At 41.0% G+C, this 16,572-nt stretch overlaps 1 protein-coding gene across 2 annotated transcripts in view; it reads right to left on the reverse strand.

The window, feature by feature from the left end:
- The window catches only part of ATG14 (autophagy related 14), a 37,415-nt gene extending 21,631 nt beyond the window's left edge, over positions 1 to 15,784 (reverse strand). For both annotated transcript variants that reach the window (XM_045900919.3, XM_064571091.1), the window contains exons 1-2: positions 15,529 to 15,784; positions 1,163 to 1,225 (exon numbers count right to left, since the gene is read on the reverse strand). In XM_045900919.3, the coding sequence (XP_045756875.1) occupies positions 1,163 to 1,225; positions 15,529 to 15,749 (284 nt within the window). In that variant the 5' untranslated portion in view covers positions 15,750 to 15,784. The remainder of the gene's footprint in view (positions 1 to 1,162; positions 1,226 to 15,528) is intronic.
- Positions 15,785 to 16,572: the final 788 nt, after the last annotated feature.

A 16,572-nucleotide genomic window follows, 5' to 3' on the forward strand; every position in this document is an offset into this window, starting at 1 on the left:
CTGGAAATACCAAAGTGAGACTCAAGCATTCAATAATGTTTTCCAAGGGTGCCTGGCCAGGTCAGTCAGTGCAGCGTGTGACTCTTGATCTTGGGGTTGTGAGTTTGAGCCCCACACTGGGTGTAGAGATTATTTAAAAATAAAATCTTTAAAAAAATAAAAAATAAAAATGTTTTCCAAATTCCCCATTCTCTAATTTTTTTCCCCATTTCCTTCTTTTTGCACTTTTAATACTGCCCAGAACCTTTCTGTAAACATTCACAATTTCCAATAACAGCCAGAGCCTTTGTCCTCAGTCATAATCAATCATTTCTATCAGTCATAATTATTAATAATAATATTTACAAGAGAATTCATAATCTAAAATGTGATGCTCAGTTCCCAAAGAAATGGCACAAGCCGGCACCTGTAAAAACCTGTCCTATGAAGTGTTCTACAGAAGAAATAAAAGTTTCTGTGATTAAGTTAGAGAAATGACTTAAATAAATCTAAGCAGGGTTCTGTAATGCAGGACATCTCAGAAGATTTAATCTGCTCATAAATGTTTTCATAGACCTGGAGTGCATCTGGAGAACAGTGACTAGGTCACAGTTTGGGACAGAAGATTCTACAGGACAATTCTCAAATCCAGAGGGTGAGATTCATCAGGGGTGCTTGTTAATAACTCAGATTCCAGGGCCTTGCCCCCCACCCCAGACCTAAAGTCAGAATATCTGAGGATAGGATTCTGAGAATCTGCATTTTTAACCTTTACCTCAGCTAATGAATTCTGATGTAGATGATATGCAAGACCACATTTTGCAAAATGCTGATCCAGAAGAAGAAAGATAAACAGAAGACTTGACATCTTACAGGAACCACCACTTATTTGCCTGTTCTGGACCCATTTGCTGCACATCAATTATCTGGGCCAGGGGTCTGACTCATCAGTCTAGTCACTGAGTGCCTGCTGCGAAGGCAATGGATCTGATCCCAATGTTTCCTAGGAACCTGATAATCTCTCCTGTTTTGCTTCTCCCACATGCACTGCTCTTCCACACTTTGAGATTGTATCCTAAATTCAACAAGTCAGCAATCCATGTATCTACATACCACAGCACTGAATTAAACCACACAGTGACAAGAGAACCTCCACACGCAGAAAAGAAAAAGGGAAACTCACTCTTTTTGAAATTCTTCTTGCTTGCTCTTAAGTTGGCTTAACCTTTCTTTCTTGTCTATAAACCTGTAAGAAAAAAATGTAATGTTTTATTTAAATGTTCATTCTTTTCAGTTCAGTGTGATTATGCAAATTCCTAAGGGCCAATCATTTCTGCAGACTCATCTGGAGTGTCCTGGTCCTGAAAGTAAACACACATCTTCTCAAGGTGGTGCGCACACAGCTGCTTTTGCCACTTGCTCACTTTAAAACTAAGTTCAAATTCTCAGCTTTAAAATTCTTTCATGGGTTTATAAAATATGTCTAGAAGCCACCCCCCCCCACCCCGCTCAGATTAAATTATCTTCCAAAACAGGCACATCAGAGCACTAGAGTGAATTTGAATTCAAGGAAATTGAGGCTTCTAACATAAACATGATTTTAATTTAGCTTAATTCAATCCTGCTCTCACCTATAAATTGGTAACTTATCATTTTTAAAGTACAATGTTTTTTTCCTTACTAATTTTATTGCTAGTCCTTATGGGCTAACAAGTTACTTAGTAGAAGTTATCAAAAGGAAGGGATATCACATCGCAGTTCATTTTCTCTACAGTCTTCTCCCCTTATCCTTTCCTTCCTGTTACCTTATTTAGGGTTTAGTCTGCCTTTTTTTTTCTTTGCACAGTTTAAGATGGAAACCTAGATGATCCATTTTAAGGCTTTCCCTTTTAAATATAACCATATGGGGCGCCTGGGTGGCTCAGTCGTTAAGCGTCTGCCTTCGGCTCAGGTCATGATCCCAGGGTCCTGGGATCGAGTCCCGCATCGGGCTCCCTGCTCGGCAAGAAGCCTGCTTCTCCCTCTCCCATTCCCCCTGCTTGTGTTCCTGCTCTCGCTGTGTTCTCTCTCTGTCAAATAAATAAATAAAATCTTTAAAATAAATAAATAAATAAATAAAACCATATAAAGTTATAAATTTCCCCCCAAGTATTGTGTTAGCTAAACCCCAAAATGTCTTTTCACATCATTTAGTTTGGAATTCCTAATTTTCCACAAATTCCTTCCTTGATCTCCAAGTTATTTAGAAGTATAGTGCTTAATTTCCAGATATACGGGTTTTTCTAGGTAACTCGTTGTTTTCCATTTTCTGACAGAATATACTCTATGAGATTTCAATCTTTTAATTTGAGAGTATCTTACGGCCTTGCATCTGGTCTGCCCTGGTGAAAAGTTCCCTGTGCACCTGAAAAAATATGTGTTCTACAGGCTTTGGGTACTGTGTTCTAGAAATGTCACCAGCTGAAGGGGATGAAGAGTGACATTCAGATCTTCTAGATCTGTACTATTCACTAAGATAGCCACCAGTCACATGTGCTGAGTACCTAAAATGTGGCTTGTTGCTTAATAAGTATCTGGGTAAAAAAAAAAAAAAAATTATATGACTAACATCATGCAACTGACTTTTAAATGAGCTAACAGTGGCTCGCTATCTTAAAAAAACACTATAATGCCATATGCTATAGTAACATAGTATGGAGTCCAAGATTAGGTTTTTGGCTGTCTCCCAAATTCCTAGCCTAAATGAAAACAATCTAACAGAATAGTAAGAACCCTAGAAATCGCTTCCTTAAAATGGTCCAGACTAATACCAGTCTAAAATATTTCTAAAACCCCATGTTTGAAACATATCCAAAGATATCTACTTCAAAATGGAAGGGATCAATAGATGAATGGATAAAGAAAACGTGATAAATATACATGCTAGAATACTACCAAGAAAAAAGAATGAGACTTTGCCATGTGCGGCAACATGGACAGACCTAGAAGGTATTATGCTAAGTAAAATAAGTCAGTCAGAGAAAGACAAATACCATATGATTTCACTTATATGTAGAATCTAAAAAACAAAACAAACAAGAAAATACTTAAATACAGATAATTGGTGGTTGCCAGAGGGGAGGTGGGAGAGGGGAGGTGGGAGAGGGGAGAACAAAACAGATAAAAGGGATTAAGAGGGACATACTTCCAGTTATGTAGTAAATAAGTCACAGAGATGAAAAGTACAGCACAGGGAACATAGTCAATAATATTGTAGTAACACTGTATGGTGTATGTGACAGATGGTGACCACACTTACTGTGGTGAGCACTGAGTAACGTATAGAAGTGTCAAATCAATGTGTTGTACAATACACCCGAAATTATTATTTTTTTAGATTTTATTTATTTATTTGAGAGAGAGACAATGAGAGACAGAGAGCATGAGAGGGAGGAGGGTCAGAGGGAGAAGCAGACTCCCCGCCAAGCAGGGAGCCCGATGCGGGACTCGATCCCGGGACTCCAGGATCATGACCTGAGCTGAAGGCAGTAGCTTAACCAACTGAGCCACCCAGGCGCCCCCACCTGAAATTATTTTAACATTCATGGAACGCTACATCAAAAACTAATGATGTATGTATGGTGATTAACATAAAATAAAAATTTTTTTTTAAAGATTTTTATTTATTCATTGAGAGAGAGAGAGAATGATAGAGAGAGAGCATGAGAGGGAGGAGGGTCAGAGGGAGAAGCAGACTCCCCGCTGAGCAGGGAGCCCGATGCGGGACTCGATCCCGGGACTCCAGGATCATGACCTGAGCTGAAGGCAATCGCCCAACCAACCGAGCCACCCAGGCACCCAACATAAAATAAGATTTAAAAAATAATAAAAAAAATTTAACATTGTAAGTTAATTATACTTCAATTTTAAAAAGAGAAAAAAATGGGAGGGATAAAATATTCTAATTATGACGCTATCATTTAATAGGCAGTCACTGAAAATGTATAATGTATGTTAAACAAAAAAAGCAAATCAAGTGGTATTATATACTTGTGTGACTAAATTCAAATTAGATTAAAAATTCAGTTCCTGGGCGCCGGGGTGGCTCAGTTGGTTATGCCACTGCCTTCGGCTCAGGTCCTGATCCTGGAGTCCCGGGATCGAGTCCCGCATCAGGCTCCCTGCTCGGCGGGGAGTCTGCTTCTCCCTCTGACCCCCCCCTCTCATGCTCTCTCTATCTCATTCTCTCTCTCAAATAAATAAAATCTTAAAAAAAAAAAAAATTCAGTTCCTGGGTGGCTCAGTCGGTTAAGCGTCTGCCTTCGGCTCAGGTCCTGATCCTGGAGTCCCAGGATCGAGTCCCGCATCAGGCTCCCTGCTCGGCGGGGAGTCTGCTGCTCCCTCTGACCCTCCCCCTTCTCATGCTCTCTCTATCTCATTCTCTCTCTCAAATAAATAAAATCTTAAAAAAAAAAAAATTCAGTTCCTGGGTGGCTCAGTCGGTTAAGCGTCTGCCTTCAGCTCAGGTCATGATCCCAAGTCCTGGGATCTAGCCCCGGGAGCTCTCTGCTCAGCAGGGAGCCTGCTTCTCTCTCTCCCTCTGCCTGCCACTCCCCCTGCTTGTGCTCTCTTTCTGTCAAATAAATAAATAAAATCTTAAAAAAACATTTTTTTTTTAAATTCAGTTCCTCAGTTGCACTAACGACACTTACGGCTGGTAGCTATCTTACTGGACAGTGCAGATACACATCACTGCAGAAAGTTAGACCAAGTAGCACTGCAATGGCCAGTAAGGTAGTAACTGCATGAAACAGTAAACACTCAAAAACCAGTGTGGGATGTAGACAAACTCATAGACTCATCCATTAATTTATGAGGCAACTTACAACAAAACATCTTCCAGAATAATAAATCTAATTATATATTCTGCAGCTGTGTACTCTCTGACATATTGTTATATGCTTCCATCTCCACATATCAAAAATGAGAAACTAATGTGGTATTTACTTCTACCTCACTGAGGCAATATGGTGATTCATGTTCTGATAACCTGAAGGAGGTGACAAACTCACAAGACTCATCAAACCAGGCAAACAAAGACTGACAATGGAGGATAAAATCTTGCTTTTAGAGGCTATAAAAGTTCTCCCTTCAGATCTGTTGTAGAAATGCCACTTTGCACTAAAACAAACTGGGATGACAAACAACCTTGTCCAGCTTTATACTGAGCTGGTTCTCTTGGGCTTCATTAAAAAACTTAAAATGTAAATATACAGTTGCCAGCAGGAATAATAAACAAAAGACAACAATTCCTACTGTATCAAACACTTCATGAGTAATGTTATTCTTCATGAAGGAAATTAAAAATAGGTGCTGTTAACAAAGCTAAACAGCAGATGAGATCAAGGACTGTGGCTGGGTCAGCATTTCAACTGCTCATCTGCACACTCATCCATTCTCTGCATTCTCCGTCCCACCACTCATGGAAAGATAAATTCATTCCACAATTCTGTTTTCTCAATATGGTTTCCAAGAAATAGATTAATGCACTCATCATATTCAAACTAGATTTTCTTTAAAGATTGTATTCATTCATTTGAGAGAGAGAGAACACAAGCAGAGGGGCAGAGAGAGAGGAAGAAGCAGACTCCCCGCTGAGCAGGGAGGGGAGCCCAACCCGTGGCTTGATCCCAGGACCCTGAGATCATGACCTGAGCCGGAAAGCAGACATTTAACCAACTGAGCCACCCATGTGCCCCCAAACTAGGTTTAAGGATACAAAAAAAAGCAGGGAGGAAAGGAATATTTTTGTACTATCTTTCAGAAGTGGGGTTTATCACAAAATATCTTGTGTCTTTTTCCATGTCAGAACATACAAACTAATTTCATTCTTTAACAAATACAGAGAAATTTCAGTGAATGGACATCCTATAATTTATCTGAACTCCTATTGATGAACATTAGCATCACTTCCAAATTTTCACTATTATCAGTAATGTTGTAAGTGAATAGCCTAGTGCACAAATCTTTAAAAGCTTTTAGGTTTCTCTAGAAATTCCTATAAATAAAACAAACTGCTGGGTCAAGTATTCACATGCAAAATTCTGGCAGTTATCTTTAAATTTCCTCAGAATCATTTCATATAATTTACAACCCCACCAACAGTTGAGTAACAGAACCTGTTTTATCTCACTCTCTCCAAACTGCACACTTCTTTTTAGTCTTTGCTAAACTGATCGGCCTCCCACCCCTTCCTCCCAAAGATCATAATCCATTCACTTACTTTTCTTTATTTCACTATCAGAAATGTTGAACGCCTTTTCCTATCTTGTTGGCTACTTACTTTCCTTCTGTTGTTCCCCTATGTCTTTTGTTCATTTTCCTATAGCTTTTTTAAGAATTATTAGGGAAATTAGCCATTTTTCTTTCCAACATCTTGAAATTATTTTTTCTCACTTTGCTTTCTAACGTGTTTCTGCTCTACAGAACTTTCCAAACTTTTATGCAGATACATTGAGCAATTCTTGTCATCAAATGGCTCTAGTTTTGTATTGTTTCCTGAAAGGAATCTGCCAGTGAACCTGTACCAGGCACTGGGGCTTTTACAACACTGTATTTTCTCTCCCAATTTAAAAATGCCTTGTATTTACCAAAATCCTACATACTTAGAGTTGGTTTTTTTTCCCTAAAAAAGTACTTCCTTAAATGGACCTTGTTTCCTAAATTCTCCCATACTTTGCAACTATGATTTTTTGTTCCCCATTAAAAAAAGTACTCCCTTGGGCGCACCTGGGTGGCTCAGTTGGTTAAGCGTTTGCCTTCGGCTCAGGTCATGATCCCAGGGTCCTGGGATCGAGCCCCACATCAGGCTCCCTGCTCAACTGGGAGTCTGCTTCTCCTTCTCCTCCTGCCTGCCATTCCTCCTGCCTGTGCTCTCTCTCGCTCTGTCAAATAAATAAAATCTCAAAAAAAAAAAAGTACTCCCTTCAACTAACTTTTAAACGGTCTCCCTGCAGTGGAGACTGATGAAAACAGGGGCCCTGGTCCCATAGTGCTGGGGTGGTACCAGCGTCTGCACACAGCCCAGCTCAGGGCATCAGGCCTGTCTGGGCTGACCTGGGGATGGGTTAGAGCCGGCTCTGCAAATGGAAGGAAGGCATGACAGGCAAAGGGAATTCTGCTGTTTCACAAGGCAAAGAGCTCAGTTGTCCTGCATGAAAGCATTTCAGCACAGCAGGTAGCATAACAGGGTTAGGGGTGTGCTGCTGATGAGGCATCAGTTAGGACTGTGAGCCAAGTCTCTCCACACTGTTCCAGGGCCACAATCACAGGCAACTGAGTGGATCTACCCACAGGTCAGACTATTCATACAAATCTGCTCCATACCGCCAGAAAGACAGCACCAGGCTATGTACTCTATCAGGGATCCATATTATTAATTCTGCTACTAATTCTAGGTGATAATTAACATCCTCATAACACCCACAACTTGAGAATTTAATATGTCCTAAGCATGTCCTTTCCTAAAATAACTCTAATCCTTCCATCTGCCTGCCCAGTCCTTGCCCTCATCCTAGGAATATAAGTTTACACTGTGCCTAAGAATACAGCAACAGAAAAGTCTAAGAGTTCTAGAAACACTAATGAATTTTCAGAAAGGCAAAAAAAATAATAATAACCTTTCAAATGTGGAGGTGAGAGCCTTAAAAATATTAAACCCTTTGAATCAGTTATTGCAGTTCAAAGAAATAGATCAGAGATGAGGAAGATTTGCATCTGAAGGCACCAATCATGAAATCAGTCATAATAGCAAAAATTGGAAACAATGTTCAATAGAACAATTTATCAAATGATACTATATTGCCATGCAGGACATTATAATATTTTTGAAGACATGAACATGTGTTTATGAGATGCTGGGTTAAAAAAAAAAGGTGCAATACATTATATACATATGGTATGATTCCAATGAAAAAATCTATAAGCGCACACACACATATGCAGAGCAACAAGGCTGGAAGGAAATATAACAAATTATTAACAGAGCTGTGAGAATATGGGTAAAATTCTCCTTCTTTAGGTGTTTCTGTATTTTAGAAGTTTTCTACAATAATGGTATGTACATCTAGAGTCAGAAAAAAAAAGATCCCAATCAATCAAAATTTCTCATGCTTCTCCTCAGAGGATCAAATACACCATCATAATCGCTTAAAAGTACCTAAATTCATAGGTATCCTGAGACAGATTATAGTCCTTGGGTTCCTTAAATCTAAAAGGGGGAATGAGCACTAACAGTTTTTAGGTCTGTGGTGGAGATTTCCCCATCTCTGATTTGGGCACAGGTTTGTTAGAAGAACTAATGATAATTTCTGGCTCTAGAAATAAGGCAGTGGGGTTTCCCAGGCAAAAGTGAGAGCACAGATCTCTCTCTTATATAAGCAGAGATGGTTACAGAACTAAATATTTCTTCAATTAAGATACTAACATGGTAAGAATTCCTAGTCATTAAATTTTTCTTCCTTAAATTCTTTAGGTATACAACGGTATGATGTTTATGGACAAATGCAATATAGGGGAAAAAAATGATCCTTATCAAGATGGTTCTTTTATCTTATGTTAGAATACTTAGAATATGAGAAAATATGGTAAAAATATACTCTACTGGCAGGAATGAAGGTTAAGTCATTAAAAGAAAATAGAAACAAAGCACTGCTTAGTTTCCTCACTTACAAAACAGGAATAAGGCTTATCCTACTTGGTTACAAGGATTAAATAAGATAAATGCGAACATAAGATAACAGGCAATTTTGCACGTAATATATCCTAGTTTCCCTTTTTCTTCATTGCAATGAGTGATTTTGTACTTAATCTTACTAATGCATTAAATTGAACTCCATATATAAAAATAAAGTTCAGATCTGGAAGTGAGTTTAAGAATTAGCATAGCCCAGGAGTAAGTTACAAATACTCTGAATTTCCTCATGTTAAAAATAGGTTAATATGGGCGCCTGGGTGGCTCAGATGGTTAAGCGTCTGCCTTTGGCTCAGGTCATGATCCCAGGGTCCTGGGATTGAGTCCCACATCGGGCTCCCTGCTCCTTGGGAGCCTGCTTCTCCCTCTGCCTCTCTCTCTCCCTCTCTCTCTCCCTCTCTCTCTCTGTCTCTCATGAATAAATAAATAAAATCTTAAAAAAAAAATAGGTTAATATCTCATGGGTTTGTGGAAGGGAACAAATAAGATAAAAAATGTGAAAGCCTTTTATACATTCTAAAAGTATAATGATAAGAGTAGCCATAGATACTGACTGAAAACAGAAGCTGTATTTTCTTAGCAGACATGCAAAAGTGGTATAAATACAATTATTAAGCTGCATGGGATGGGAGTTGAGTTTCTTCCTGAAGGACACAAACAGAAGAAAGGTTGAGAAACTCGTCTAAAGATGGGGAATCTAGCCACCTGTGGAGCTTTTGTTCTGCTGAGTAGGGCATTCAAATGTAGGTTTGGAACTGAATTCTCAAGACAGTAGATTCTTAACAGGCTACAGTGACTGACAACCAAAAAGATCTGGAGAACAGAAATATCTAAAGAATAATTTTGCGGGGGGGGTGCCTGGGTGGCTCAGTCGGTTCAGTGTCCGACTCTTGATCTCAGCTCAGGTTATGATTTCACAGTGGTGAGAACCAACCTGGGGTCTGGCTCTGTACTCAGAGGTGAGTCAGCTTGAAATTCTCACCCCCTCTCCCTCTGAGCACATGATCTCTAAAATAAATAAATCTAGGGGCGCCTGGGTGGCTCAGTCGTTAAGCGTCTGCCTTCGGCTCGGGTCATGATCCCAGGGTCCTGGGACTGAGCCCCGCATCGGGCTCCCTGCTCCACAGGAAGCCTGCTTCTCCCTCTCCCACTCCCCCTGCTTGTGTTCCCTCTCTCGCTGTGTCTCTGTCAAATAAATAAATAAAATCTTTAAAAAATAAAAATAAAAAATAAAAAAATAAATCTTTTTAAAAAATAAGAATAATTTTTTGGATATTGGGTGTGTCTTCCCCTTGAAATCTTCAGGAACATCTAAAATTTTCTGCTTGTCCTGTATCCCACCACTCAATTTATTTAGCACCTGTATTTGTTTCCTGGTAGAAGTGTAACATATATTCTTAAAACTCATCAGTGAAGATAATGCTGCATCGTTCCTGAAAACCTACTTATAAAAGCAATATTCATATGCTTATAAATGTCTTTCTTTTCTGACCCACAAGTTAAAATAAATGGTTCCTAAACCAGCAGGCAGATTTTCTGGGGTGCTATAGCCTCTGGTTATCCTCAGATTATGTTCCCCATCTCATTCCTATACCTATCATAAACTGGTAACCAATTTCTTTCCAGTCTTGAGTGGAAAAGATAAGTTTAACTTGTCAGTTATTATCGGGTAACAGTATTATTTCTGGTGTTAAATAAATGTAAATCCAGAAAACTATGTTCCTGTAAAAAGCCCTGTAATTTAAAAAATGTTAACCAAAATCCAAATAAGACTGTGTTGAGAGGACTGCCTAATATCATTCCTCTTCATCTCTTAAAGAAGTACGCAAGTTAAAAGGCAGATGAAAATCAGAGAAAAAAGTGGGTATTGTTTTAGGATTGCAGCCAAGGTGGGAAATGAGGACAGGACAGTGCTGATGAAGATACCAAGATTATAAATCTTCCCACAGAAAAACAACAAAATATTCGTTTAGATATTTTTCAATCAATCTATCTGCCAAACTCATTTAGTCCACAAAATTATATGAAGACCCATGTTCCCTTCTTAGGAGTCAAAGGAACTAATTGTTATGAGGTAGATTGTTCACTGATACCTAATTTTCTTTGAATTGCCCAACTATTAAAACCTTTACATTCAGCTAGTCTATTAATGAAACCTGAAAAAATAAATTTACAAGAACTTTGATATATGTTATCACATTCAAGATCCATGTAGGCACAGCTAATTTGGCTAATTTACCAAAGAGAAATCAGAGGTTAAACAAGGGTTTTTACTGAGGGTTGCTGGAGTGGAGGGGGGTGGTGGGGATGGGGTGGCTGGGTGATGGGACACAGGGGAAGGTAAGTGTTGTGGTGAGCGCTGTGTATTGTGTAAGACGATGAATCACAGACCTGTACCCTTGAAGTAATACATTATATGTTAATAGTAAAAATAATAAATAAAAATAAAACACGGGTTTTTAAACTGTGCTGTGTCCGTATTTTATTTCCGAGTGTTTTCCTGAAGTTAGTGAGGGGCTTTTCATAAAGCACAAGGAAAAAGAGTCTGAAGGCAGCAAAGCAGAGAATACAAAATTTTTCATAAATACTGAAGACAGTAGAATATCTCACAATCAAGCTATGACCAGCACAATTTAAGGCTTATTAGTATTAAGTGTAATTCCTTGAGAGCAAGAGACCTTTCTCCTCTGTAACTTGCCAGGGTATTTTATGCAGAGAGCTGTACCCACTGAGAGCTCATTAAAAATGATTTGACTATTAGGACAGTGGTCCTGGGTCTTAAGAGATTCTTACATCCTACTAGATATTGGGCACTGTTCTGGGGAACAAAGGAAAACAAAACAAAACATGCCACTTATTAAGGAATGCACAGTTGGGAAAAGGGAAAGATGGGGAATGAAGTGAAGCAGGCTGGGCAGACCACCGTGGCAGTCCTGTCATCCCTGAACCCTAAAGTTTCTTTTTTTATCTCTAAAAATTTTGAACAGTTCTGGTATTTGCTCTTCATTTTTCCGCTTGGTCGGAAAAAGAAATCCATGATTACACACCCATCTTCTGAAAATTCACTTTAATGTTCAGATGTAGCAAAAAATTTCAACCTCAGTTTCTCCGGTGGTATTAGCTTTGCCCTTCTTTCAACAAAACGCCTCCCCCGTACCACCCGCTGCTGCCACTCCACACCGGTGACCGAACAAACCCAGAATTCATGCTTTCATGCAACCACATTCTGGATGCAGGTATCTTCTTTGAATAAGTAACATTACATATCATGCTCAGTACCATGAAAGAACTGAGCATTGCTACAGAAAACGATGGCATGGCGGAGGGGAGATGAAGTGGGAACATACACCTTAGCGAAGGTCAGGGAAGGCCTCGCTGAGAAAGTGACATTTAAGTTGAGACTTGAAAGACAAAGTGGCAATTGGAAGGAAAAGTGTTCAGGCACAAGGAACAGCAAGGGAAAAGGCCCAGTGGTGGAAAAGTTTCATATGTTTGAGGATCTGATGGAAGGCTCCTGACTACGGAGAAGTATGAAGGAACATGGCATGAGTTTATTTTCTGAGTGCTTAATATACGCTAGACATCATGCTAAGTACTTCAATGCACGCTCTTATGTCATCACTACCAAACCTATGAAGTTAGATTCCCCCTCCCCATTTTCAAAAGGACATGAACAAGCATAGGAGAGCGTAAGAAACTTGTTCAAAATCAAATAGCAGGTGGTGGAGTATGGATTCAATTCAATGTAGTATGAATCCAAACTTACAGCCAAAGTTAGAAGATAAGCAGTAGACAAATCAAATGAAGCTTTATATAAAGCCACAGTAAGGAGCTTGAATTTTATTCTAAATGCAGTGGAAAGCCACTGAGAAGTTTAAACAAAACAGCGACATTATCTGATTTACATTTCTGTGGCTGCTGTGTGGAGGAGTTGTATGGTAAATGAAATGAAACCAATAAATAGTCGGGAGAGAAATGATGGTTGTCTGGACTAGAAGTAAACCAATTCAAGATCTATTTTGGAGCAAATCAAATTAGCTTTGCCAATCATTTGGAGACATGGAATAAGAAAAAAAGGGAAAGTCTAGAATAACTCCCAGGTTTCTGGCTTTAGTAACAAATAGATCATGATGGATAATCATGAAATGGTTTAGGATCAGACTAAGTTTAGGAAAAAGGGATAGTGTCATTCAATCATTCGATAAATCTTTATTAAGCTTCTAATATGTGAAGATAAAGCAGAGTACAAAACTGATAAAGTTTTGTCTTCACAGAGCTTCCACCACTGGAGTGGGGAGGGGGGCAGTTAGACAAATTGATATGTAAACCATAAGATAGTGCTAAGTGCTATGGAAGACAACAGAGCAGGTTAAATGGGAAAGGAGGTTACTATTTTAATTAAATGGTTAAAGAGAGCTTCTTTAACATCTGAGCAGAGGCCTAAAGAAAACAAGGGAAGCCGCCCTGAAGATTTCTGGGAGAAAAGAGTTCCTGGCAGTCTGAGTACGACTGCATTGGCCCTGAGGCAGGAGTGCTCTTCGTCTGTTTGAAGACTGGCAGGGAGGCCAGGGTGGTATAGCAGAGTAGGTAAGGGAAAAAAGAGATCACAGGGGAATAGACAATATGGAACTCTTGTCAAGGATTTCGCCTTTTTTACTTTGGGTAAAACAGGAAACCCTTGCAAGACTGAAGATCTGAAGAGTGGAGGAGCGGTGTTACTTCAGCTGCAAGATGGAAATTACACTATAAGGGAGCAAGGGTGGAAGCAGAGACTCAAGAAGCAATAATCCTCTGGTGGGTCAGACCAGGAAACAGAGAAAGGGTCAGATTTAGATAGGTGTTTTTTTTAAGATTTTATTTATTCATTTGAGACAGAGAGAGAGCATGAGCAGGGGGAGAGGCAGAGGGAGAGGCAGAAGTAGGCTCCCCGCTAAGCCAGGAGCCCGATATGGGGCTCGACCCCAGGACCGTGGGATCATGACCTGAGTCAAAGGCAGACGCTTAACCATTTGAGCCGCCCAAGCGCCCCTAGACGGGTTTTAAAGAGCAAACAGGATTTCTTGATGGGATTAGATATGGTGGCATTAGGAGAAGAGTCAAGGAAGGATAGGCAGTTTTTCTGGACCTGTATCAAAGAAGAATGAGGTTACCGTTTACTGGGTTGGTTGGGATGAGCATGGGAGGAAAAGATTTATCATGGAAAACCATGAATTCAGTTTGCCATACTAAAATGGAGATACTTATTACAAATTTAGAAACATGTTGAGTAGGCAGCTGCTTACTGGATCTCAGAGAGGTCTGGGTTGGAGATACAAGTCTGACAGGCAGTCTTTAACACACAAACATTATTTAAATCATGGGAGTGGATCTGGGAAAAAGGAGACAGAGAAGAAGGGCCTGAACTGCACCCTTGATAAACTCCATCAGTTAAACATTGCCATCTCATGCCTAGTAGTGTTATAGTAAAACAACTGGTTCAATTTTGAAAGCTATCACTTATTGCACCAGCAATTTCTAAAGCCATCAAGTGCATCAATGAGACACAGTAATGAACTAAAAAGATATCCAAAAGAGAAACTCCATTTATGATCAGAGAAATAGTAGGAACTCAAAACGTTTCCAAATATAGAGATTGTACAACCCTGTGGTTAAGTGCATGATATATGATATACTCAGGCTGTCTGGATTTTAATTCCGGTCCCTCTGCTTATTATCTGTGTGACCAAGGCAAGGCACTTACTGTGCAGTTACCTCAACAGTAAGTTGGAGATAAAAACGTATTGGGTTGTTGTAAATGAATACCTGAACTTTCGCTCTCAGAAAAGTTACCTTACTATCAATGACACTAAATCACTGAAACAAAAGTTGAGATCCTGCAGTTAATCACTTATTTTTCAATTATCTTTTTAATTTTATTTATTTGTCAGAGAGAGAGTGTGTGTGTGAGTGCACAAGCACGGGGAGCGGCAGGCAGAAGGAGAAGCAGGCTCCCCGCTGAGCAAGGAGCCCGATGCGGGGCTCGATCCCAGCACCCTGGGATCACTACCTGAGCCGAAGGCAGACACTCAACCGACTGAGCCACCCAGGTCAGGTGTCCCTAATTTTTCAATTATCTTAACCAGAGACTAGTAGCTCTGTGTTTAGATTTCAAAACAAGGCCAAAACATGCTCCGAAATTCAATTCTCTTAACTACGGCCTTACTTACGCCTCCCAGTCTGGATTTTTAAATAAAGCCAAAACACATCGCCAAATGTCTTAATGTCCAAAATAATCTTCGGAGGCAGAGAGGGGAAAAGGGAGCAACTAGCTAGTCCTAGTTCACACATCAGAATAAACATGTCTCCTAACAAGGTCCAGCTGTGACATAGGGCACCATGGCCCGAATCCTCCTTAACCAGTTAGTTATTTGATTCTCTCCTGGTCTCTCCTCTAGAGAATGAACGTGCTTTGGAAGACAACGCTTAAACCAAGCTTCTGAATGGAAGTCCAGCCAAGTGCCGAGAATCCAACTCTATGACAGCAATAGGGGAAGACTTATCCAGGGTCACCATCTATCTCTTACCTTTAGTACCCAGGATCACCGTGGGGTCAGACTCTTCTCGGGTGGGTTAGTGGAGAAACCGCGACCCTCCCTCTTCTGGTCCCCACCCCCGACCCCCGGGAGCAAAGCGCCGGCGCAAAGCTGCTACCCTCTCCATATTCCCCTCCTCTCGCGGAGCTCCGGGCCCCGGACCCGGGCCCCAGGCTCTAACCTCCATTCGCGGAGCGGTAGGAGACACCCGGGGAAGAAACAATACAGCCGCGGCGGCTGCCGTACCTCTCCCGGTCGCGGCCGTCGAAGTAGACGAAATCGCCGTTCTGGACGCACTTGGCGCAGGTCAGCCGCCGGCGGGTGGTGTTGCACAGCGGACACCGCTCGACCGCCACGTACAGCCCCTCCGCGTCGTCCACGGAGTCCACCAAGTCCCGGGCGAGCGGCCGCGGCCCGCAGCCAGGAGCCTCCGGCGCCCGGGATCCCTTCCCACTGGGAGACGCCATGATGGCCTGAGAGCAGAGGCAGTCACGTGGGATTTTGTTTTCAACCAGGTGCATCCTGGGCGAGGAGGAGGGGCCTGGGGAGGCGCCGAGAGGGCGGGCGGGGACCGGCGAGCCTCTTGCCCAGCCTCTCCGTGCTCTTGGCCAGGCGGGCGGGCGGCGCTGTTGCTTTTCCTGCCTGCAGAGGGGCAGCCAGCCCGAAGCGTAGAGAATTAGGTTAGAGGGGCGAGTCAGCCAAAATGGCATCATTCTCTTGATCATGCCAGGGCTACAAGTTAACGCCTCAAGCTTGTGCAAGAAATAGTAATACGATGCCCTAGGGATTCTGGGAAAACGGATTGGGAACAAAATCAGGGAATTTCTTTAATTCGCTATGGGTGCTTTTAAATTTGCTGAAAAGTACAGCAAAGTCGGGTGAGGGGGCTGGGTCGTGGAGAAAGGTTGTATTTGGGCTCACCCACCTCCTTTATAGGTTTGTGTTTTGGGTCAAATTCCTAACCTTTCTGTGCTTGTGTTCTTATCTATTACATGGAGATACAGTACCTACCCAACGTCGTGCAGGTGAACCATACCTTTAACAGGAATCTGATAGTACTTTACTGATAATAGCGAACAAGTGGAAACAATCGTGCTAAACGTGGAAATCAAAGTTATCTTTCTGAAAACTGAATTTTAAATTAATGTCCAACAGTCTTCTCTGGACCTTGCTCTGAGAAAGAATTTGAACTAGGCAGAATTTAACCTAACTCGATTACTCCAAATCACTTTCTGTGGAGGTAAATAGGGTGCGTGGGAGGATTAAGTCAGAGTAATTCGTGTTTGAAAA

Source organism: Mirounga angustirostris, unplaced genomic scaffold, assembly GCF_029215605.1.
Source record: "Mirounga angustirostris isolate CCGP_5_RB_7025 unplaced genomic scaffold, mMirAng1.0.hap1 SCAF_9, whole genome shotgun sequence".
NCBI lineage: Eukaryota > Metazoa > Chordata > Mammalia > Carnivora > Phocidae > Mirounga > Mirounga angustirostris.